Here is a 26,720-nt window from a genome sequence, read left to right on the forward strand (position 1 = left end):
ATGTCTGTATTCAGACAGATTATTGGGCAGGTTTTCCAAGTTATACCCATTTACTTGTAAAATTCATATCTCCTTCGTTTCTCATCGGATTTCAACGTTCTTATACTTGATTTGAATGGAAACGACGAGATATTTCTATTAAAAATATTTTTAAAAATATTTGAAAATATTTTGGACTGATTATTATCAAATTAAGGTCTATGGTCCCTAAGTAAACTACTAAGCAAGTGCCAATGATGTCTATCTTTTGGGTATGTTCTCTAAGGCTTGTGCCAAGATATTTATCATGTTTTTTGACCTTATTTATGACTTATTTTTAGTGCTTCAAACAACTATAACAAGAATGGACCAATACATTCTAATTTGGACTTCAACTAGATCTTCACTTTATCTTCAAGACTTCAAGTCCACCATGATGGATCCTCCTAGTTTTGGGGCACACCAAAATCACTCCAAGATAGCTTCAATGCCTTGATCCAAGCTTCCTTGATTGCATACTAATGAGATCTACAACTTAGACAACCAAAAACACATTAGTGATATAAAATCACTTGTGTATGGAATCATCAAAACAAGAAGGTAATGCCAAGGTGGGAACCATTGGGCTTACATTCTCCCCCTTTTTGATGATGACATTTACAAGAGATTTTCCAATAAGCATAACAATTCTCTCCCCCTATGGCATCAACAAAAAGAATTGGGCAAGAGAGTAAAACAAGGAAAAATATATGCAATTTATAAACTCCCCCTAAATCAAGGAAATCATGCAAACATATAACTCTCCCTGTTTGATTGAGAAATATAATAGATGGGGGATGGTAAAAAAGATATACAAAATAAGTTAAAGCTCTCCCCTTTTGTGAAAATAACTCCCCCTATCAAAGACAAAAACTCAAAACAACAGGGATTTAAAAAAAAAAAAACATGCCAAGGTAAGCAAATAACCAAGAATAAATTTGAACCTCGGGCTTCAATTCATCAAATACAATGGATGTTCAAGTTTAAGCACAAGCCCTTAATCTACACTTCAAAATGAAATCAAGCGGGACTTTTGGGAACCCAAGATCTCTTGGTCCCAATGCTATCCTTACTCAATTTTGATGCACATTGGAATTGATAATGCCCATGAAGGCCGCAATAATTGCATCGAATTGAGGGGTTAGCTAGGCTAGTTGCATTATGGTATGCACTTCTAGATCTTACACTAGCCTTTTTAAGGATTATATCTATGATCTTACCTCCATTCATAAATCCATAGAGACACATCCTTAGCCTCTCATGTTCATTTTGAAGATGGTTTAAGTGGTTTGAAAACTCAAAACTTTCATCTTCAAAAGACTTGGATGAACTTGCCAAGTTTCGAAAGCTCAAAACTTGAGTCTCAAATTCACTCAAGCGACCCTTAAGGGTTTCATTTTCAAGCTTTAAATCATTTTCCATTTTGGCTTGGGCTTGAAACCTAGAAGAAAAGTTTTGATTTAAAGATTCAAGTTCTTTTTTAATATGAGAAATATGTTTCTTTAAAGCCTTATTTTTTGACATTTGCAAATCTAATGTTTGACAAACTTCATTATAAGATATTTCATTATCACTAGAACTTGAACTAGAAGATGGATGGGAGCATACCTCATTTTCTTCGATGTTAGCCATGAGACATAAGCTCGGATCGAAATGGGCCGACAAGCAAATGTTGGCTTCTTTTCCTTGGCTTGAGCTCTCACTTGATGATGAGCTACTTCCACTTAGACCATTCCAATTTGCCGTGTGAGCTCTATGCTTCTTCTTCCCATGCTTCTTCTTCTTGTGTTTGAGGAGGGGGCACTTGGGCCTTAAGTGTCCGATCTTTCCACATTGATAACACTTTATAGGATCATCCTCCTTTTCTTCTTTCTTCTTTTCTTCTTTCTTCTTTTCTTCTTTTTTTCTTTCTTTTTCTTCCACATTTTCTTGAATTTTCTAAAGGCTTCAATTTTCTCACTCTCCGAGCTAGATGATGAAGACGACGAAAAAAATTTGGCTTTGAAGGCAATGGATTTTCCTTTGTCTTTCTCTTTATTCTTCAAAGCTTGGATTTGTTGGACTTCCCTTCTCTTCATCTTCATCTCATGTGTGATGAGAGATCCAACAAGCTCATCTAGCTTCACATTGTCAAGATTTTTGGATTCTTCAATCGCCGTGACCTTGGGGTCCCAACTAATTGGAAGACACCGGAGAAGCCTTGTCACTAATTCCAAATTTGCATAGGTTTTAGCTAGACCTTCAAGCTCATTCACAATGTTAGTAAAACACAAATACATTTCGAAAATCGATTCATTTTTATCCATTTTAAAAGCTTCAAGATCACTAACAAGAAGACTAACTTTTGATTTTTTGACCTGTGAAGTTCTCTCATGAGTGGTCTCTAAGGTAGTCCAAATATCCTTAGCAGTCTTGCAAGTAGTGACCCAATTGAATTCTTCGGGAGAAAGACCACAAAAAAGTATATTTACTCCTTTAGAATTCAAAGCGGCCAATTTCTTCTCGGCCGCGGACCACTCACTTCTTTCTTTAGTGGGAGGAGTATATCCATCTTCCATTACCTCCCACATCTCATAATCATGAGATTGAAGAAAGAAAACCATCTGGGTTTTCCAATAACCGTAGTTAGATCCATTGAAAAATGGAGGTCTAGTTACTGATTGGCCTACGGCATTACCGGATGAGGTTGCCATGATCTTTTACTCTTTTTAAATTTTCAAATCAAAATTTCAAAAATCTCTAATTAAGAGCCCTGCTTTGATACCAAGTGAAATCCCAAAAACGGAATGGCAACCCAAGAGGGAGGGTGAATTGGGTTTAAAAACTTTGCCAAGAATATTGCAGAATTAAAAAAACTAAATGGCAATTTAAAACCTTAAGCACAAAAATGAAAACAAACCACAAATGCATAAAGAGATAGAAAGAGTGCACCCGAGATTTATAGGGGTTCGGTCACTACCAAGGACCTACTCCACTCCACCAAGACTTCTTGGTGATTTCACTACGGATTCCCTTAACGGATTCCCACCCAAAGAAAGCTCCGCGTCTCCAACACTCGCTCTTGAGAAGGCTACACGTGTCTCCTTGCACTCGCCCTATGGAGATGGCTATTGCATCTCCACCACACTCGCCAAATACAATGATTGAAACAAGAAAGAAAAACAAATCCCTTCAAAGAGGGTTACAACATATGTAGAATGGATTTACAAATCAAGCCTATGTCCAATTCTTGCTCAATGAAAGGCACTAAATAGGGTTTAATCACTCTTTAAGATGTTCTAAATAAGTTTTAGAGTGTCTTGGATGCTTTTGAAACCTTTGGGAACTCATATATATAGAGAGGAAAGTCAAAACTAGCCGTTTGAGTGGTAAAACAGTAAATACTACAAAGTTCCAGCAACTAGCCGTTAGAGTCCAACGGCTATATTTTTGTGACCAGACGTCTGGATTCAGAGAGATTGTTGGGCAGGTTTTCTAGGTTACACCCATTTACTTGTAAAATTCATATCGCCTTCGTTTCTTATCGGATTTCAACGTTCTTGTACTCGATTTGAATGGAAACGACGAGATCTTTCTATTAAAAATATTTTTAAAAATATTTGAAAATATTTTGAACTGATTATTATCAAATTAAGGTCTATGATCCCTAAGTGAACAACTAAGTAAGTGCCAATGATGTCTATCTTTTGGGTGTGTTCTCTAATGCTTGTCCCAAGATATTTAGCATATATTTTTACCTTATTTATGACTTATTTTTGTGCCTCAAACAACCATAACAAGAATGGACAAATACATTCTAATTTGGACTTCAACTAGATCTTCACTTTATCCTCTAGACTTCAAGTCCACCATACTTCCTGGATCCTCCTAGCTTTGGGGCACACCAAAATCACTCCAAGATAGCTTTAATGAATTGATCCAAGCTTCCATGATTGCATACTAATGAGATCTACAACTTAGACAACTAAAAACACATTAGTGATACAAAATCACTTGTGTATGGAATCATCAAAACAAGAAAATAATGCCAAGGTAGGAACCATTGGGCTGCCAATTTCAAATCCGAAATTTTTAATCTATTGTTTGGCTACTCTTTGGATTTGAATTTCAATTCTCACAAATAAAAATAAAAATAAAAATAAAAATAAGTCATATTTAATGGGAAATAACAAAATATATCTGTCTTAAGGAAAATGACCTAATTACCCCCCTCATAACAAATTGTCAAAACATTGTTATCCCATAAGCAATGACCAAAATATCCCTGTTTCATGGGAAAAAAACAAAATACTCCTCACAAAATAACCACAATACACATGTAATGAAAAATAACAAAAATAACCTTGTATCATGAGAAATTACTAACGTACCCATTTGTCATAGAAAAAAACTAAAAACCAACATAAAAAACCAACTCCGATCCACCACCTGCATCTCCATGAACTCTCCATCACCTTCTCCTTGAAATGCCCGCCCGGATAGATTCCCCATTGTGTTGTCCAGTAGTGCATGTTATCCTCCTACGATCAAACAAGGGAGCCAAAAGGATTACTTAAATACATCAATAAAAATAAAAAGGAACCATCATATACAAACAAAGAGAGTTCTTGAAAAAGAATATAAAGAATACATACACAAAAAGAGTTCATTCTCAAACAATTCCACAATCTGAATCATCCAAAGTTTGCCTAAGAAAGATCATATAAGCATATAATATATAGAATAGCACGGGACTATTCAAACAAGGGATCTAGCATTGAAAAGCATTGGCTGTTCAATTTACAATTGTTGTGAATTGGATTAATTTCTTTCATTAGAACCCAAGTAAACATCATATCCATGTGTTTGAAATAGTTCTAATCTGATCATTTCTTGATACAAGGTTTGTTTTGTTTGTGTTTTTTGTGTTTGGGTTGCCTCTGCTTATGCAATTCCAAGGTTTGCAGTTCTCTCATTATCCTTATACTGGGTCATGTTTTTGGACTGAACATGGTTCATATTGCTATATATGTTTTAGCCATCTTGAATCTGTAATATTGAGTTCTGTGTTTTTGTTGTTGTTCATTTCTGCTGTATGGGACTAATTGGTACATACAATCCATACCAATTTTTTTTTTTGTTTCAATGACAAAAATAGGATGCGGTAGTCGACGAAGGGGATTGCTTTTATCCAAGAACCGAGGAATCAAAGGTGTTGGATGGCATGACACACTGGGAATTAGAGAGGAAGAAGCTCATGAAATTTTTTCTCATTCAGACTTTAGGAATAGTAAAGGATTTGGAAGCTTTTACTTTTAAGCCCTGTTTGGATTACAGGAATTTTGTTTGAAAATTACAAGAGTTTAGTTTATGTTGTTCATGGAAATGTTTATATTTGTAATTGTCATGTTGATCAAGTTAATCTACTACAAATTTAATTGGAATTTATGTCAAAGAGACGTGCTTCTTCATAGTGATGGTATCTACAATTTGTCTTTATTTATATGTTTCCTCATGTTGTATGGTTTTGATAATCATGCTTACATACTTCACTCTAAAACCAGATGTTTCTTTCATGAAGTTAGTTTATTCTAAAAAATGTTTCATATTACTTCAAACTATGCATAATCATATCCCTTCGCTCTAAATGATTTGAAACTCCATTCCTAATGTGCATATCTTTACCTCTATCCGAGTCCAATCTTAATTATGGATACTGAACATCCCAGCACACTAAAATTATTGCTGAAATGATTTTCTTTTGCTTCTAATATCTCATTCTCAACAGATAGGGTCGCAATGCATCTCTTTTTATGGAAACACATACAGGGGTGGAAATATCAATTCCTTTTATCTTTATTTTTTAAGTTTTATTCTATAAGAACTTTGATCCTTTTCCCCAAAATTTTAGGCACTAGTTGCGTTTCTAATATCAATTTTTTTAGGAATGTATTCCTTTTTAAAAACAGTTTAAACTCATTCTTTTGTATATCATTTCTGTCTTTCGTCTTCCCGTGCATCGCACGAGGTGTCCCACTAGTGTGTGTGTATATATCTATATATAATAAAGAGGAACGTCTATTTTACTGTTCATTCAAGCCTACGTGTCAGCCTCCCCTTTCGTCTGCTTATTTATATTAACTGCTTATATTTTTCAAAGCTTCTTTGCTGTATTTTTTGCTATATATATATTAACTGCTTATATTTTCAAGTTGCCATCCATCAATTGAGTACAATCACATAGTGCAATCTAGACAAGAATGTGCAAAAATTGTCAGGTGCTTTACCTTTTTGTAATTCCTCCTGTATCCCCTTTACATTCTGCACTTAGTTTCATTAAGCTTACCATTAGCTCCAATTTCTCCAGGGCATTATTGTCATTTCTGCCACCTGCTTCTCCCCCAATAAACTGCACACCTGTATGCGTAAACGAATGGGAGGTGTCGTTTCCCAATATTAATTAGCCAGCTTTCGCTTCACCTTGTCATCAACGACGATCAACGGGGTCACCAGATTTGCAGCGATAGAAAGGTATTTCTTTCCCTTTTGGATAGAGCACCATTCTATCAAAAAATAAAATAGAAAAGAAAATGATAGAGAAAGAAGGAAAGATTGAGTGAATTTGAGGAAACTCAGGCCTACAATGAGTTAATTCGACGAAACACGGCCTCCAATGTGCTAACTGCACTAATTGTGATTATTCCTTTCTAAATAGCCATACGACATCTACATTATATAGAAATTGAGGAATGTAAAATAAGAAACATAAATAAGCGAAATAGAAAAAGAAATTGAGGAAACCTAATATAATATGGAAATAACATAAATAAGGAAAGCAATCTAAATTAGGAAATATGGTTCCAACATTTCCCGCCCTTAATTTCAACCTTGTCCACAAGGTTAAAGGTTAATAGATGACAGTTAGATGAGTTGGTATGGTGTAAGACTTTCCTAATTTCTTCTCTCTTCTCTCTTTCTGTTTTCTTTTTTCATTCTCCCTCCTTTTCTCCTTTTCTCCTTTTCTTTGTCATGTAATCAATCATCATTTTGCATGTGAGGCTACTCTAATTGCAAACCGATCTCATCATGCCGTTCTTCAAAGCTTCTTTGCTGTATTTTTTGGAATGATTGTGATGTTGATGCACAGATGGTTGCAAATGAAGATCTTTTCTATGGAATTGGACGGGTTGCGAGGAATTGAAGATTTTTCGACATCGACTTTGTCGGACTCGACAACAATGATAATCATTTACCCTTTTCTTTTTCTTCGACCTGATTTCTTTCTGTCTTCTTCCTCTATCCCCTTTTTCTGTTTAGTCTTTCTTTTTTCTTTCATTGTGCAAGCCTTCTCGACAATGCTCTCACTGAATTCTTCACTTAGTTTCTTCAGATATGGAGGTTCTTCTAACCTCACACCAAGTGACAGTGCCATCGCTTGGGGAGGATTGGGATTTTGAGAGAAAAATTCTCTAAAGATCTTTAATATATTCGATTCGAGGGTTTGGATTTTTTATTCAATTCGTGATTTGAACTTCCTATGCCTCACATCCAACCTTGCTTCCAAGGCTTGTTCTTTTGAAGACGATCTATTCTTACTTCCTGTAGTCATGGAATACGCCTTTAGATCATAGATACTAATCTATTTCTTTTGACGGTGTGTAACAGGCATCCACATGAATCCTCTCTGATAGCAACTTATTAGAAAACAGTTCTCTCAAAAAAGAAAATAAAGAAGAAGATGATAGGGAAAGACGAAAAGGGTAGGAAACTCAGGCCTACAACGATTTAATTCGAGGAAACTTGACCTCCAATACGCTAACTGCACTAATTGTGATTATTCCTCACTCAAAAGCCACACAACGTCTACATTATATAGAAAATGGAGAATGTAAATTAGGAAACATAAATCACGAAAATAGGAAAAGAGAATTAAGGAAACCTACTAGAATATGTAAAAACATAAATAAGGAAACCTAGTTCTAACAATTTTTTTTCTTTGGTACTGATTTTTCATTACATTTATCTTCACTACTGCTCAGTTGGTTATGCTTTATTCGGTTTGAGGAAGTAGAAGGTTGATGTTTTTGGAGTTTTGGAATATTGAGTTTTGAACTGTTTTTTATTTATTGGAAATCATTATAATCCTCCTCCCACATGTACCAAATACAACTACTTTAGTTGTTATTAGGCTCATGAATTTATTCATCCATACAATTAAAGAGACGCCTCTTTGTTTGGAATGACTATTAAATTATAACATGTTAGGTTTGTGAAGGTATTCGAGAGTTTCTGTTAGAAGGTGTATTATGTAGCCTTAAGGGCATAGTAGTCATATGTACGTTCTCTTTATATGTATACCAAGTAAGGGGGAGTGGTCTTAACTTCTTCATTTTCTCTCTAATCTCTTCTCCTCTCAACATGGTATCAGAGCCCTAGGGGTTTTTGTGCCCTAGGGACCATTGGAGAAGCTCCCCTTCTCCTTCTTCTCCTTCTTCTCTCCTCCCTCCCTCCACCACGCGCCACCCTACCTGACTCTCCACCCTCGCCCCAGCCCTCTTTTTCCCGCCCATCTCCTCTCCCCTCCTGTATTGGTTCCTGAGACTACTCCTATCTGTGATCCCTCCTCTTCACTACAGGCTCCTGAGGCTTCTCCTCCCGCTCCTACGTAGACATATCCTCGTCGGTCGAGATCTACAACTCATCCTCGTCGAAGGATCTACAGCTCATCCTCCTCTGCCTGCGCCATCACCCTTGCAGCCGGAGCTCCCAGCCTCCACATCTCAGGTACCTATTTCAACTTCCACTTCTGATTCTCTCATCGCTTCTCGTACTCGCTCTCACAGTACTGCTCACCCCATTTCCTCTGTTGTTTCATATGATTCTCTCACTCCTATGTTTCAGAGTTTTGTTTCCTCTTTGTCCTCTGTTTCTTTGCCACAGTCTTTACCAGCAGCTCTTGATCATCCGAGATGGTATGCGGCCATAGATCTCGAGATGGAGGTCCTACAGGCCAATTAGACATGAGAGTTAGTTTCTCTTCCTTCTGGCGCTCGACCGGTTGGTTGCCGCTGGGTTTACGCTGTCAAACACTTACCTGATGGTACTATTGAGCGCCTTAAGGCGTGGTTGGTAGCCAAGATATACTCAGACCTTTGGTGTTGAGTATTTAGAGACTTTCTCGCCGGTTGCCAAGATTCCGTCTGTTGGAGTGCTTCTATCTCTTGCGGTTACACATGACTGGCCTTTACATCAGTTATATGTCAAGAATGCCTTTTTACATGGTGAGCTTACTGAGCAGGTGTATATGGAGCAACCTCCTGGATATGTTGCTCGGGGGAGATGTCCTCCTCAGTATGTCGGTTACAGAGGTCTATATACGGCCTCAAGCAGTCCCCTAGAGCCTGGTTTGGACGATTCAGTGATGCTATCATGCGATATGGCTTGAAGCAATGTGCAGTTGATCACTCCGTCTTCAGTTCTCATTCTACTGCTAGTTGTGTTCTATTGATAGTATATGTCGATGACAACATCATTACAGGAAGTGATTCATAGGGGATACACAGGCTGAAAATCTTCTTGCAGAAAGAGTTTTCAACCAAAGATTTGGGTCGCCTCAGATACTTTCTTGGCATTGAGGTTGCACATTCTACTAGAGGTCTCTCCCTCTCACAGAGGAAATATGTTCTAGATCTTCTTGAGGAGACAAGTCACCTTGGGGATGAAACCTGCATCTGCTCCCATGGATCCAAATGGGAAACTTCTTCCAGAAGAAGGAGATTTATTAGATGACCCTGGCAGATACAGACGGCTGGTGGGTAAGCTCATATATCTTACAGTCACTCGTCCAGATATATCATTTGTTGTTGGAGCAGTAAGCCAACATATGAGCTCACCCCGTACTTCTCATTGGGCAGTAGTGATTCAGATTCTTCTCTACTTGAAAGGAGCGCCAGGGAAATGCCTCCTATTCAAGAAGCATGGTCACATAAGGGTAGAAGGATTCTGCGTAACCAAGCATATAGAGGTTGACTGCTACTTCATTCACCAGAGGATACAAAGAGGCGAAATTCATGTTTCTTTCACGAGATCTGCTGATCAGTTAGCAGATGTGTTCACAAAGCCCTTAAGCTATACAAAATTGAGTGACATATGTAACAAGCTTGGAATGTACAATATATATACATTCCAGCTTGAGGGGGAGTGTTAGAAGGTGTATCATGTAGCCTTAAGGGCATAGTAGTCATATGTATGTTCTCTTTATATATATACCAAGTAACGGGGAGTGGTCTTAACTTCTTCCTTTTCTCTCTAATCTCTTCTTCTCTCAACAGCTCCAAATTCCCGCTGAGTGATATGATGCAAATCAGCAACTTTCAAAGGCGTGCCCTTGCAAATTATAGATATGTCTTCTTTTTGTGAATTTTTGCATCTCTATCATCAGTTTTTCTACTAACAGCTACCTCACTTTTACTGTACCCTATTACTTGACCTGTAAACAAGAACACAAGTTACAAAAGCGGCTGAAGTTGTTGAATGCTTAAAGTAGGATTCACTTAGGCCTTGTTTGGATTGCAGGAATTTTTCCCCAGAATTCCCTGCTTTTCCATTGTTGGCTTCAGCAAGTATTGTGGCACTAGCGGGTGCTGTTATCAAATGACTCCACGCATAAATCGGAACCTTTTGGGCGTAAGTTTCCAGGATTAGATAACTTACTTATTTTAGTTCAATTAGGATTTTGTCCCTATTGGAATTTATTTGCTTCAATTTTAAGCATGAGGGGTTGTTCTCTATTTTGAGAAATAAGAGTTGTTTAGGATTCTATTAGTATGGAATCCTTATTTGGTTGCCATACCATTATAACAAGTTATTATTATATAAAGAATGATCCTTTCGATATAGGCTCCTGGTCATCGTTCAGTAAACATTATAGGGAAACCTATTTAACATTCCAAATCACATCGGATTTTGATAGCACCGACTCATCTTAAACATTGCATTAGGTAGGGCCCACCATCTCTGGCCATGCTACTTGATGATACTTGGGCAGAGATTCAGAACCACGCTGCTCGTTGAACAGAAAAACAAAATGCCAAATGATACACAAACAATATAGCCGATGATTAATAGATATAACCCGCACAATGATAAAATGAATCAATGGGATTTATCATGACTAGGAAACATGATATTTATTTTTTAAAGAGTGGAAATGTAACTATTTTCAAACTATTAATAGGAATTGGCATGTCCTAAAAGGCCATGTAGGATTCCCCAACCGCAGTACGCTTTCAGAAAATAAAATGTGAAAATAAATAAGAAGGTAAACCAGAATTAACAAGTATGTACCAATGAAATGAAAAAGCAGTCAGTAAACAGGTCAAGTTGACAAAAATCATTTTCTAGAAGTTTCTGAAAGAAAGCATGTCTTGATATTTAAGCTGAGGATAATAATTCAGCCATCCAAGTGCAAATAACAGGGTTAGTGGTTAAGAATTATTGTGACAACAGATGCATTCTGGGGTCTGAAATTCCCATTGGTCCCACTATCATAGGTCATGTACTTTAGTGAAGTCATTGACTGATTGGTAACAAACATGAAACTCAAGCCACTACTCTCAAGTCTCAACTGCATGATTACGAAAACTTTTACCAGCTCAAAATAAGACAGTGATGCAGTGATTTTTACCACTTTCGAATTTGGTTTGGATTTGTTACTGCTGTGATTGGTAGCTGATGACTTCTCCTTCAATTGCTTTTTTGCAGTTCCAGTCACAACCTCAAATATTGTTGGGAGCTCATTTATCATACCAAAGAGACGCCTCCTGCATCACATATAATAGAGGGAATTTATTGGATGCAAGTGAAACATTAAGTCACGACACGATACATTCATCAAAGTTCAACCACTACCAATATAAGCAATCATCTCTGCTCAAGTTACAAATGTGAACATCTGATGCAGCAGTGCAGCACACAACCCAGCCCAACCATGCGTAAGTAACACAAAGATGCCACCAAGAGCTTGCACATCACCATATGTATTAGATCTGCTTAGAATTTCTTCTGTAGTTTTAACAGAATGAGTCACAGGTTACCATGCCAAAAAAAAAGGAATGAGTCACAGGTTAAATTCAACTCAGATTCCATCTTAATGTTATGTATCTGGAAAAAAGTTATTAGTAACACAAAAGCCATATCGTAGATGGCTTACGAGGCTCCTTACTATGTATAGGTGGAAGCTACCGAAACATTTACACATTTTATCCATACTCATTCTCTGTGTTAACACATCATGCTCCTTCACTGGATTTTAGGGTTCATATCACAATCCCACAAACAAGTAACTATCGGATGAGACATTATCAGGAAACATGTTGATCAGATGGTAACATAAGTAATTATCATATAAGCAACCTACATATGAACAATCAAGACAACACACACACACACACACACTCATAGGGCAGTGATAAATCGACCCCCATATATCATATAGGGCAGTGCTGAGAGAGAGAGAGAGAGAGAGAGAGAGATGGGAGTGGATTTATCACTGCCCATATATATGTGTGTGTGTATAGCAGAAGAGAAAAGGAGAGAATTATTTGAATTTCTCCCAAAATTCTATGAGAATTACACATCACTTTTTTTTGACTTTTTTTTAACAAAGGCACCCATTCAACCCACATATTTTCAATCCTACCCCCTCTTTTATGCTTTTTAACAAAGGCACCCATTAAAGCCACCTAATTTCAATCCTACCCCTCTCCTTTATGCTTTTTTAATTATGGAAACCTCTATAGATTGGAGGGCTAGGATCAGCCTATGGAAATGATTTTACGGGCACAACCTATTGATGTTGTCTTCCATCACATGGACGGTTTGGATCAACCTATGATGTGGTCTGTACAGTTCTTTGTCGGCCCGTACATCGCACGGGGTTTTTTACTAGTACACACACATATGGAAATACATACATACACACATAGGCTACTGAGATCCACATGACCATGTTCTGATAATTGGAAGGATCAATTTGTTTTACACTTCTCTGATTTGCTACTGTGAGCTTTTTGAGAATTGTAATAGCCTTTGACAGCTGGTTAAAAAAATGTAAAACAAGGTGAGTCTGTCCCATTATAAAAGCATGGCCGTGCAGATATCACTATATCAGTAACCTTTTTGTGTGTGTGTGTGTGTAATTTGGAAACAATAAACAATCAAAAAGTTCATATGCAATAGTCAATATTAAGGACCACAACTTTTGGTTGGTTGGAAAGTTTAAGATCGTCGTATCAATATGATTTTTGGGCCGGTGATTATCAAGATAGAGCCATCCGATCATGTATGATCCAGATAAAACCACAAACCATGGATTTTATGCAAGAAGAGTATAACTAAAGTTTCTGATAAGAGCAAGAACTCTGATAAATAAAGCAATTCGGTTCACTTCAAGAGATGTGGCAAAATCTTCAAGAAACAACTATACAAGACTGTTAGAAGAAAGAACTCTGATTATATTCTAAAGATCTATTAGAGTGCAATATATGTCTTCTACGGAATCACATATATAACAGCCACTCAAATTTTATTAGGCATGAAAAAGTGAAAAACCCAGCAACTGTGCAAAGTAAAGCCATGCAACCCATGCAAGATGTACACCAAAGGTTCAAAGCAAACTATAAAGGCTACATAAGCAGTCCTTAAAACACATTACTGTTCTATATGAAGACACGTAATGTATGTAACCATTGCATGAAAAAATTGCCTGAAATGAATGGTTAAGCCAGCCCAAATAACACCCAGGTCCGAGCAAACAATCCCCAAGATATTGAAAATTGAGATGGAATATCAAATTCAAGTAGAATGAACAAAGAATAATTAGTTTATACAAAAGTTTGAAATTTTGAGTTGAGGGAAAGAATCAAAGAACACTGTGGCCTAGTTTATACAAAAGTTTGAAATTCTATATAATGATTGTAATGGATTTAAATACTCTAGATTGTAATTCTCATCTTATGCAATAAATCTGGGGGCCCTCCAAACCGAAAAAAAAAAAAAAAAAACATATATATATATATATATATATATATATATATATATATATATATGAGAGAACATTTCCTACACACTTGTGTAGGTAAGTTACCTACACACTACCTTAAAATACAGTGGGGGCCCACATTGTTTGGGTGATCCAAACCATTCATTTGAATGATCCTCACATAGATAGGGTGTCCACAAAAAATCAGATCCATAGGATCATCCTAACCATTCAAACTATGGAGGCAAAAAATGGACTAATTTGTGAAGGTTTATACACGTCCATTTTACCTCCACAAATCGTAGGGTTGGGATGATCCTATGGATATGATTTTTTGTGGACACCCTATCTATGTGAGGACCATTCAAATGAATTGTTTGGATCACCCAAACAATGTGGGCCCCCACTGTATTTTAAGGTAGTGTGTAGGTAACTTACCTACACAAGTGTGTAGGAAATGTTCTCTCTCTCTCTCTCTCTCTCTCTCTCTCTCTCTCTATATATATATATATATATATATATGAGGAAACTGTTGGTGAGCTTAAGCGCACCAAACTTATGGTGAGCTTAAGCACCCAATCACATGGGGGCCCACTTTGTTAGGATGATCCAAAGCATTCATTTTAAAGTCCCTTACATAGAAAGGGGGTGTACCAAAAATCAGCTCCATAGGATCATCCTAACCCCTCCATTTGTGGAGGACAAAAATGGACAGACACAAATCTGCCCATTTTTGTCCTCCACAAATGGAGGGGTTAGGATAATCCTATGGAGCTGATTTTTGGTACACCCCCTATCTATCATAAGGCCTTGCAAATGAATGCTTTGGATCACCTAACAAAGTGGGCCCCCATGTGATTGGGGAGCTTAAGCGCACATCTGCCCATTTTTGTCCTCCACAAATGGAGGGGTTAGGATGATCCTATGGAGCTGATTTTTGGTACACCCCCTATCTATCATAAGGCTTTGCAAATGAATGCTTTGGATCACCTAACAAAGTGGGCCCCCATGTGATTGGGGAGCTTAAGCGCACCATAAGTTTGGTGCGCTTAAGCTCACCAACAATTTCCTCATATATATATATATATATATATATATATATATATATATATATATATATATATATATATATATTTTTTTTTTATTTTTATTTTTTTTTTTTTTTTTTTTTTTAAAGTTGACATCTTTCATTAATATTAAGGTAGCATTCGGGACCAGGAGTCCCATCCTGCGTTAACAAATATTAAAGAGTGCCAGCACGGGCATTCCCGAAACCAAATAGGAAATACAGCAGTACAAATCAAAATACAATATCCTAACACGTCGTCCTGTCTTCCTTTCATCTACAAGGTACCTTTACAAATTCAAGAAGATTCTTTGTACACCTTCACCTGTCCCCTTCAAAAGCTGCGTATAAATCTATTCTCATAGCAAAACCAAGCTGAAACTCTAAAATTCCAAAGCAATCGTATTCCTCCAAGAGAAATTATAACAAGACATGAGAATCCATAAAAGTAAGACTAAGCAAGAGACGGAGTCTCCCTTGACTAATAGCATTAACATGGGCCTCCAGACAAAGTTGCCTTAGAAAGCGAAAGACCATGGTCTCTCAAGCTATTAAGGTGCTAAATCCTTTCTCCGCTCAACCGACCCTGCGGTTTTTCCTATTAACATTCTAGCAAGTTACCTTACCATCAACCTATGGAAAACCAGTGTCATATATTCCACCACCTCGGTACTGAATTTCCGATTTCCTGAAACCGTCTGTTTCCCAACCTCCCTTTACTAATTAAAACAAGCAGAAGCATCCTATCTAATTGGGGTTCCACCTAAAATCAGGGACACCGCTCCTCAACTAATGAATTCGTCTTAAGTCAATTCTGTGGAAGTCAATTTGCACTCCCTGAAACAATACATCTCAGCAACCTCTCAAGATGGGATCCTTTAATCTCGTAATCCAGCTCCTGGTCCTGCCTCTTTGACTCTTTCTATTTTCTCCTCTGCGACTCTGGCATTCATTGCTAGGAACATTTCTCTAGTCTTTCCGAGATCCTCTTGATAAGAGATCCCAAAAACATCTCCAATTGCTAAAAAAATCATTAAAATCCTCCAACTCTGGGTGCCCAGGTTCCTTTTCACTCAACGATAACAATATCCCCTTTCCTTTATCATTTCTACTGGACTCAGTCACCAATCGTTGACCGTCTTCCACCGTTGTGTTACCACGCCCCAGACCTCGGTCAGTACTTGGGGTCTCACGCCTATTTTCAAGGCTTAAGATCGCCAACTGTTTGTCCTCCTCCCACAAACGCCTTCGGATTCGCCTTTCCTTTTCTAACATCTTGTTCAAAATGGGCAAATTATGAAGAGGCGTGTGGAGTTCTTCCTCACTATTCATGGTAGTCTGTGAGGGAGACAATCCCGAACTTCGATTGGCTTCTGCCCTTTCTTTCATCCACTGTTTTTTGGAGAGGAGAAAGTAGCACCTCACCCGGGGTAGGCGATTCCTTCCTCGCAAGCTTTTTGTTGTATTTAAGATTTTTTAGGAGGTCAAGATCTTCCTCACTGAGGATGCAATAAATATTGAAATAGATTTTAAATTAAAATGTCATTAACGGAGGAAATTTCACAATGGGTTCAGATGAATGTTTTCAATAATGAAAATAAGTAATCTCCTATACTTCAGCTCTGCTTTCGCCTTAAAAGAATATCCACGCACACACAAAAAGAAAGATCTATGGGAATGGGAAGCTACAACAAGATATAAACTGTGAGATCTGTTAACGATAATTAACAGGGAAAACCCTGCAAATAAGAAGTCCAGCTTAAGGGAGACCACGACAGGTGTTATATGCCTCCAGATTATATGGACAATCTGGAATGGTTAGACAAATAATCCATATTGTAACCAATGAAACCTACCACAGTAAATTAAAGACATATCCAGCAACCTATTTACCTTTCCGCACAAGTGTGCACAACCATCAATATAGTCACAACTTTAAACTCAACTCAGCTGCCAACAAATTTGAGCAACTGAGATGCAAGAAAAAAGGCTGCAAAGAACACCTCAAGTGAATCAGGTAGCATATCCTATGTTCAGCATAAATACCCAAATCATTTTACAAGGCTTACACTATTTCAATGCATTGATTTTTGCACTTTCTTTTGAGGTATTTTGACCTATATGTTTTTCCGTGCTAGTGCTCCAGAAGATTCGAGAAGGAAATAAAGAAAATCTAGTTGGATAACATGACATGCATCCATTAATCCTAAGAACTTAGGTTTCTACATGCTCCCAAAAGATCTCTTCATACTTATCACTTTAGACGCAAGCCCAATCACATCCTCTAGATGAACCTCACAAAACACTATAGACACATGCCCAAGTTCAAAAATTGACTCCTTCGTCTCCCAGTAAGCATCAAATCTATGTTTAATGGTACAATAATTCTACTGTTTTTCCAACCATTTTACTAAAGTTACTTTTGATAATCATCAATCAATTAATCAGAAAAACAGACTCATATGAGAAAAAAAATGATGGAATCGAATGTATCTGTAGCCAGGAATCTCTAGACACCAAAACAATACTAATTGAAACAGTCAGCAATTAGATCTATTTTATAAATTCAGACAACAAACTAATGGACCATGCTTAATGTATCAAAATGAAATTATTCAGTGCCTAAGTCATTATGCAGACTTATTAAGGGGGTTAAAACTGGCTTGAATACACATGCTCAAATTTGAAACAAGTATCACCCATGCAGTTAAATTAAAATGTTAATGCAAGAAAGAATGACTCATGCAAAGCTTCCAAGGTTTACTTAACAACACAGATACGGAAGTGGCACAGCAGGCCACGCAAGGTTGATGTCCTCTAGAGGAGTTTGAGACTAGAAACAACTTCCTTAGTACCAATCAAAGCTTCTGTCAAACAACTTCCATAGTATCAATCAAAGCTTCTATCAAACTTTATAGACAGAGTGTGTTACCAACTGCCACCACTTTTTGCATAACCCCAATTTCAATTTGACATTAAATTTTAGAAAATGCAAGTTCAAGTTTTTAGAAGAATTTAGAATCCAATTTAGTCGAGTAAAACAATTTTTTTTTTTGAATGGTAGAATCCAATACGTTTTAGTCGAGTGAAACATATTACACAACCAATAAGGAGTCTCACGGTGAATCTTTTTACTAGAAAGCTATAAGCCTGCATTCATATTAGATTATTAGCTCATTATAGAATCAAATTTAGTGGATTGAAAAATACTATACGACCTAGGAGTCACACAGTGAACCTCTTTACTAGAAAGCAATAAGATTGCATTCATAATATCACTGAGCTCACTAAATTGTTACCTACGTATTACACAGTATGCTTTTAGGTTGCTTTCAAATCCTACAATTGTCAGATTCTAGAGATGGGTTAACCACTTGGGATAGCAGTCCTTGTATTGTACACATATCCTTTTTGGACCATGATTTAAAAGAGAAGCCTAGTACATTTTGGAAGGAAGATGGAATGAATGTAGAATTTTGGATCATCCTCTCACTTTCTTGTAGTTGTAGGGTACTCTTTCCAAATTCCTTGGTGTGAGAGATCAAGGTCATTTGTATGAAGCAATGTACTTTTCAATCAGTTCTCTCTTCTCTTTCTGTCTCAGTCTATCTTCTCTTCCTTGAATATTTGAATTCAAACTCACAAGTTGATCAAAATCCATTCATACAGCCTTAAATCCTTTTTTTTCTAATATTCTTAGTCCCCCCTTCTTTTTTCCAAAAAAGTCCAAAATGCTCATTTGCCCAATTTGCGTCAGATTTCAAAATTAAATTTTGGATTGCTCTTTAGCCTTCTTAAAAGCCTACTGCTATTTTTAATTGATTGCATTCAAGTCTAAATCCCTAAAACCCTCAAATTTTAACTAGTTTCCTTGGAATTTGGCCTTGAAAGATCAAATCCTCTCTGTTGGGTGTTGGTAGCGCCTCATTTGGTGTTGTGGACAGCAAGCCTAATCTGGCTCAACTATTGAAAGGGGAATGCAGGTTTGGAACAGCAATGAAGGTTCCAATCCATTTCTACTTGAGCCTTGGTGCTCTTAAGGTGCCAATTGTAGGTGTTAATGTTTTGCAGTTCTTTTGTAATGATTAATTGTTTGTTTGATTAAACTTATGGTTCCAGCTAGGGCTGCAACTCGAGCCGGGTTTTACCCGACCCGCATCGACCCGACCCGAAAATAGCCTGGGTTGGGTTCAGGTTTCATGGGTTTTGGGTCGAGCCGGGTTCAGCATTCAAAAGCCCGCATGAATCTCGGTTCGAGCCGGGTTTGAAGGGGCCCGACCCGACCCGACCCGAGTTACATAAGTTATAGTATGTACATTTTTTTCTATTATTAGTTAAAAGTTAAAGGTGAAAACCCACGCACCCACTGTTATTGTATGTGAGTGTAATTTCTGCTTCTATGAGTTGAGTTGGTTCGAGTGTTTGATTCAGCATTGTTTGATTGTAATTACAACATTGTTTGATTACAACATTGTTTGATTCAAGTGTAATGTGAGTGTAATTACATCATTGTTTGATTCAAGTGTAATGTGAGTGTAATTTCTGCTTCTATGAGTTGAGTTGCCTTGCGAAACAAGAATTTTCCTTAAAAAATTGCGTCAACGTGAAAAAACCAGACCCGACCCGAACCGACCCGAGATTTATCATGGATAGGGCCGGGTTTGGGAATCGTGGGTTTTCCGAAAAAAAATTCGACCCGACCCGACCCGAGATATTTCTCGGGTAAGGTTGGGTTCTCCAAAACCCGACCCGCCCGACCCGAGTTGCAGCCCTAGTTCCAGCATGCTATTTGTGTAAGATTATATTGCTGCACTTATTAAACATTCTCTTTAGGAGTCTCAAACCCAAAGTTTTCCCAATAGTAGACACCAGTCCTACTTAGGTTCTTAATGTCAAAAGATGTACGATTAGTCCACTTGTGACCTATTCTACATCATTGGGGTAGGCTCATTCAGGTTTCTCCTCTATTATGTGATACACTAGAGGAGGTTCCTTTGTGTTGTTCCTATATACACACCACTAGAAGCAATGATAAGCTAATGTTATAAATTTGTAAATTTGATACATTTTTAATTATCAAATGAAATGATGGAAAATTAGAAACATCCTCCAAAATTTTCAGTGTAGGATTTTTAAAAATGTTGGGAAATTTTGATTTCATAAATACTTAATATGAACGAATATTTTAGAGCAGCATCATTGTGAATCGTGGGCATTCAACAAGTATTCATATGGAGCATTAAGTTTAACATTCCAAACACAACAACCCGACCTAATCATCGAACGAAAGGTGGGGAGTGTTTCGTAGTAACCAGAGGCAAGATGAGTCCATTATGGAAAAGAGATGGCTGGTAACTTGGCAATTCATGAGGTGATTACCAAGCTCAAGTACCAAAATGTCAAGCACAAATGAGGTATACATTGATAACATGGGAACCACCAAGATATGGTGGAATGGTGCATGACACTAAATTATTCAAGAATTGGCATATATCCTAACTGTAAAAATGAAACTCTTATATCTCACATAGTCGAGAACAAACACAAAACGGGTTTATCAATTGAACAACTTTTGGGCTAATCTCAAGGCCTCCATTAGTCCATTACTCATATCTTTTTTAGAAGGTTAATTGAATGGTGCATGACGCTAAATTTTTCAAGAATTGGCATATATCCTAACTCTTATATCTCACATGGTCGAGAACAAACACGAAGTGGGTTTATCAATTGAACTACTTTTGGGCTAATCTCAAGGCCTCCATTAGTCCATTACTCATATCTTTTTTAAGAAGGTTAAGTGACAAGATTTTGATTGTTTATGAGTAATACCAACTCCACTGTATTTCTCCTATAACCATTTGTAGCATTCAGCTTTGTTTCCATCGCACTAGAAATTTTCGGGTTCTGTTGTATCCAATAAATTATATGACATGAATATAGAGGAATAATTTATTTAATCCAATAAATTAGATCCTTGGTCAAGGTTGTACTTAAGGATAAGCATCATTTTTTTAATGGTATTAAGGATAAGAATCATCAACAGTACAAACTTTCCATCTTGCAACAAATCCTATCATTTCCCACTCTCCATTATGTACATGTTCCATCAAGTAAGAAAGCACATTTCATAATATAAAATGAAAATAAAAAGAGCAATCTTATCACATTGTGCAACTTAAAATTTTAAAAGGGAAATAAATATATCCCCCCTTTATTTGTCCTTTTGTCTGTTAAGATTGTTTGGTTTTGGGGTTTTTGTATGTTAAGATTGTGTTTTCAGAATAACTGAATTGTGCTTCTTTTTAATAGTACCATTTTATTCCATTTTCATCTTCTTAGTCTTTTTCCTCTTCTTCATGTCCTACCACCAGCAGCCACCCTTCTCATCTTTTGCTACCACCACTGCCACTAGTAAAGGGTATTAAGGTAAAACAATCTGGTGACTTCAATAAAGTTAAAACAGCAGAGGGTATCTGCAAAATGCAATTGGCTGTGGATTGGAGTGTGGGCAAGAAGATGGCAGATCGGGAAAGCAATTGTCTGCCCATTTTCATTACAAGAATCAATGCATGGCAGACCATGAAAGTTGTGGCCATCCATGTCTATGGCCATGGATATCTAGGTGGCCGCGGCCACTTTAGCGATGGCCATGGCCTCGACCCGGAAGATAACAAATGCTGGTAAGCGTAAGAAAAGGCTAAGGATGATTATTGGGTATCGAGTTGCCGGCAGTGATGAACTGCGGTTGATGGATTTCTCCATGTTCATTAGAGTTGAGAAATTTTCTGGGTGATGGAGTTACTGCCTGAGCTGTTTTGACTCGGTGCCCTTGTGTACTGCAATAGACCCGCAGATCTGTCGCTCAACCAGAGTCTGGCTGTGGGTGTTTGTTAGCTTAGGTACCTCTGAACCAAACGTGCACCGATCCTGTACACAGCAGATGGTTTTTTTTTTTTTTTTTTTAACGAGGGTCGACAAAATGGTTCCAAAGGGAATGTCTGATTCATGCGAGTCAAAAGGCCTAACGATTGAACAGACCGATTCATTTGGTCTTTACAAAACACGGGCCAGTTGTTCGAATTGGGCCGAATGAGTGGCCAGTTCTGGTTGAACCCGGTTGGACTGCCAGTTCAATCAGAATCTTAAAGCATTGTGTATGCTCAATATGGCGATAATAGACATGTAACATTGTTTAAAAATTAATAAAAATAATCTACTGAGATCTGTTGGACTTTGCTCAATGCTTGAAGACTTGATTTGTTGGATATAAGATTTCAGCGGAAGAGTAACCGAATAATATCAGACCAGCGGATTATACACCATAGTTCTTATTCACTGTAGTGCTCCTCATGTCTCATTTTTCAAAGGAGATGCCACGGAGCAAACATATTCAACAAATTATATGCATTGAACCTAAAATAATACTGCACTACAATAAATGATGTGGAAGAAAGTTCAATGAGCTATATCTTTTCACGTGGTACACAGAAAACAGTTTGGTTCATTGAAAAATTTTCAAAGTTGTTAACAAAATGAATAGACTAGAGGTGTGAAAATAGTCCCAGGATTCTGCAATCTTATCAAGAACACAATACCACACGTGTAAAGACTCAATTCTCGGTCCCCAAATTGGTTACCATATCATTATTCCTTTACTTATTAATTTATTATGTTCCGAAGGGCATGTTGGAGGATGACATCAGCTGCACATAGAAGATTTCTTGTTACATACTGTTAAAAAAAAGATTTTTTGTTACATTCCAATTTTTCCATTACACTATCCATTTAATGCATGTTGCATCCAAAGATCATTGTCTGATGAGATAAGAGAAACAACAATCAACTACAGCACACAACCAGTATAAAACATGAGCAACAAATAAAAACCAGAATAGAGAAAGTATTGAAACCACATAGATGCAACAATAAAAAAGAAAAGCCCAGGGGACAAAAACCAAGAATGTCAGTATACTACTTTAAACAAATGACTGGTGAAAGAAATGAATCAAAAAATACAGGCAGTCAAATTGTTAGAAATGGTAAAGGGTGGAAGCAAGATAGGGCCCATAAGCTAAATCTCCACTAAACAGGATTCAAAACTTTTTTGAGTAGCATGGATCACCTCTCATTTTTATCAAATCCAAATCTGGCACCAAAATAAAATGCCACGGCGAGTAACCATGCATCACTGTGGACGGCAACCAAAGATAACCAGTCTTTCTCTTGCATCCCATCTCTAGCAAAGTTAATGCCCAATGCTGGCTCAGGGAGCTCTGGAGGTACCTCTTCGGCAGCTAAATTGACTTCCCATTGCTCACTGGGAAAACCATAAAGGCACAACTTTTCTTTCTCTGCAAGGTGACCCACCAACTACTAAGTTCAAAAATCATAAGAGTATAGCATTAATTGAGTTGAAACGACAGGGATAGCTAAATGTGATGATTATAAAGAATAAACGAATACCAGCAATTAAAGTAATAAAAACAAACAGATAGCGTTCCAACACACAAGAGGAAATAATCAATTACAAGATATTTCATTCATTTAGAAAATAAAGGTACTAAAATTCCAGCCACCAGAAATATATATTTTTAGTAAGCTTTGGTAGATTCAACTGCAGATGTTTTTTTTTTTATTATTAACTTTCCAATTTTACCCCCACCATATTTTGTAAATGACAAAATTCTAAACTCATTTTCTTGTGTTTCCGTTTTTTTACTACGTTTTTTTTTTAACCAATGGCGTAATAAACTCAAATTTTTGCCGCCCCTTTTTTTGCCGAATCACGTTTTGCCAACTATGATCATGATTTGTGGATACAAATTCGTGTGCCGAGTTTCGACAAGAATACAGGGTATCTGACATGGAAACCCTTAAAAATCTAGAAATAGTAGCACACTCATACACGTACATACATATAAAGTTACTAACACTTCTAGCAGTACATTTAAAAGTGTCTTAAGAGTGTCAACACGTGTGGACACAGGTGTAGTGTCGGACACGTGTGTCAACAATAAATTTAAAGTGTAGGCCAAATCATAGCTTATTTGCAAAACAAGTAGAAAAAATATTCACAATGCACATAATTTGAACTAAATTAAAACATAAAGATGGATCTCTCCCAATCACCACCATTTTCTGAAACACGACGCACGAAGTACAATAAGAGTTAAAAAAAAACAAAATCCAGCGTTTTTGCATGGAAGATTAGAACCTGAAATTTAAAAGTAGAAATATTCAAGAAAAAAAGATTTTAAAAAAAAGGAATAATTGAAATCACCCGGTGTCGTCTTTCGGAATTATAAAAACAGAAAGTTGTCACAAAGATGCCCTAATATGAAAACACCACCACAATCAAACCTCCAACACTATGAAAATACAAAAACATTCAATCTAAATATCAAAAACCCTACAGAAAACCAGACATGCAGATTAAATAAGGTGAAAGCCCTAACCTGGATCACACTGTTGGTAAAATTCTTCAACGTCTGCATCAGAAACAAAAAAATTCAAAAAAAAAACCCTACAGAAAAAGAAAAAACGAAAACCCTTAAAAAAAAAAAAAGTAGAAAAAAAAGTACCAGTGGTGAGAGCTTTAATCATTCCGGCTCTCCGGCCCTTGAAATCTCTGAAAACTTCTTCAACGGTTCGAGGATTGTACGGTCCGGATCCCGAGTCCATGGATTGGAGATTCAAAACCCTGGAGAAGGGGGGAAACAGGTAGTTAAAAAAAGAGAGAAAGGACAGGAATGGAAATTGATTATTTGAGGAGATCTGAAGCGGAATTTGATGAAAAAGGCGGGAGAAAGCATATTATTTCTGAGAGAGAGAGAGAGAAATAGAATGGTTTGGCGGATTTGAATAGCCTTGATATAGACAGGTAAACTGGAATGGAGAGAGATGGAGGAATCCGTGAACGGATCATGTACTGGTGGATGCTAACGTGAGCAGCTAGGTGAGGTCAGCGAGAAATGTAACTTGAGAGTTTCTATAATGTACAGCCTACCCCCGTAGGATGATCCAAACCGTCCATTTGATGGGCCACAACGTAAATAGGTTGTGCCCCAAAAGTCATTTCCATAGGATCATCTCAACCCTCCTATCTATAAAGATTTCCATAAACTGTAGTTCCTCTTTAGATTGGAAGGCTAGGATCATCCTCTGGAAATGAATTTTGGAGCACAACCTATTTACTTTGTGGCCCATCAAATGGACGGTTTGGATCATCCTTTAGTGTAAGGCGTAGAGTACATTTTGAAAATTACTAAACTATAGTCTATGTGGTGTAAGCCTATATATAGTCTAGTATTTTTTTAAAAGTATTGTACGCCTTACTCCATAGGATGATCCAAACCGTCTATTTGATGGGCCACAACGCAAATAGGTTATGTCTGAAAATCATTTCCATGGGATGATCCTAACCCTACTCGAATTGCATATTATGGAAGGAACCTCTATCGATTGAAGGGTTGGGATCATCCTACGGAAATAATTTTTGGAGCACACGGTAAATACATTGTGGCCCATCAAATGAACGGATTGGATCATCCTATGGTGTAAGCCGCACAGTACTTTCCGAAAAATACTTGACTATACGGGTTTACAGAGCATAAAGGGATAGCAGTAAAACTAGAGGGTGCCGTTTAGTAAAAGGCGCACATTGCGCACGTTAGTGGAATACTCCACTTGTAATTCGGCTTTCCTACGCACTGTAGAATCCGGAAGTTTGATTTTCTAGTGCAGCAATATCATCTACTTTCCTTTTCTCGTACTCAGATGCCCTTATTCCCCTCCGAAACTACGAAACTGCCCTTAAACGGTTATCGTAAAAAATGTGGGATCCGTTGATGATGGGCCATAGCCAAAAAAATGCATTGGAAGATCTTAACCATCCATTTCGAAGTGACTTAATTATTGGAATGTCAGATCTACCCTCAATGGGGTACCCTATGTCCAAATCCACGAGCACCGCATTTGCCATGATCTGATGTAGATGTTCTTACTACCTGTTGTTTGAAGAGATTTAATAGGGTGAGTACCATGGAGTTGGTATTTTTAAGAAGTACGGTAGGGCCCACTTCACAGGATGATCTAAACCGTTCATTTGTTGGGCCATAACTTTAAATAGGCTGTACTCATAAAATCATCATCATAGGATGATCGTAACCATCTGACCTATAGATGTTTCTATAATGTACAGTTCTGAGGGTCAAGATCATCCTAAGGTGAGGTTTTTTCCTTTTTCTCTCTTTTTGTATTTAAGCTTGGAGTTATGTCAATTTCAAATTTTGGGAAACATGTCTCTCTCCTTAGAATAGGAGCTAATAGATATAAGATTAGGGAAGTAGAAAGTAGTTATAGATACATCTCCACCATTTTCCAAAAAAAAAAACACTGGGGGTGGCCTGGGGTTGAAAAGGGGTGAATATATCATTTCCTAAAGATTATTAAAATAGGAGCTAATGCACTGTGATTATTATTAAATATAATAAAATTCCCTATCATCAAGCATGGCTTGATTTACAATTGGACCTAGAATCTAGGCCCATACTGCCTAATGATGATTAAAGAAAACAAAACCCACACAGAATTACATATCTTTCATCTTAGGGGGTT

The 26,720-nt window shown here is 37.3% G+C and overlaps 1 protein-coding gene across 2 annotated transcripts; it reads right to left on the reverse strand.

The window, feature by feature from the left end:
- Window positions 1–4,151: 4,151 nt before the first annotated feature.
- LOC143857481 (PHD finger protein ALFIN-LIKE 5-like) lies at window positions 4,152–24,953 on the reverse strand. 2 transcript variants are annotated; one of them, XM_077367911.1, is made up of 6 exons: window positions 24,686–24,953; window positions 24,560–24,592; window positions 23,227–23,455; window positions 11,684–11,819; window positions 10,955–11,059; window positions 4,341–4,538 (listed from the first exon to the last, which is right to left on the reverse strand). In XM_077367911.1, the coding sequence occupies exons 1-5, from the start codon at window positions 24,783–24,785 to the stop codon at window positions 10,994–10,996; spliced, it is 564 nt and encodes a 187-aa protein (XP_077224026.1). In that variant the 5' UTR covers window positions 24,786–24,953; the 3' UTR covers window positions 4,341–4,538; window positions 10,955–10,993. The 2 variants fall into 2 exon arrangements, with proteins under 2 accessions (XP_077224017.1, XP_077224026.1); XM_077367902.1 differs by lacking the exon at window positions 10,955–11,059 and having other exon boundaries at window positions 4,152–4,538; window positions 24,686–24,952.
- Window positions 24,954–26,720: the final 1,767 nt, after the last annotated feature.

The sequence above is a fragment of the Tasmannia lanceolata genome, unplaced genomic scaffold, assembly GCF_043159265.1.
Source record: "Tasmannia lanceolata isolate RefF3 unplaced genomic scaffold, GAP_Taslan_0.1 ptg000003l, whole genome shotgun sequence".
Lineage (NCBI taxonomy): Eukaryota > Viridiplantae > Streptophyta > Magnoliopsida > Canellales > Winteraceae > Tasmannia > Tasmannia lanceolata.

What these genes read in the sequence shown, in the direction of transcription:
- LOC143857481 (XM_077367902.1), bottom strand. Translation starts at nt 24,785, where the DNA reads ATGGACTCGGGATCCGGACCGTACAATCCTCGAACCGTTGAAGAAGTT. An exon ending in TTACCAACAGTGTGATCCAG is followed by an intron (nt 23,456 to 24,559) that starts GTTAGGGCTTTC and finishes GTCACCTTGCAG; the next exon opens with AGAAAGAAAAGTTGTGCCTT. An exon ending in GGATTTGATAAAAATGAGAG is followed by an intron (nt 11,820 to 23,226) that starts GTGATCCATGCT and finishes TATGTGATGCAG; the next exon opens with GAGGCGTCTCTTTGGTATGA.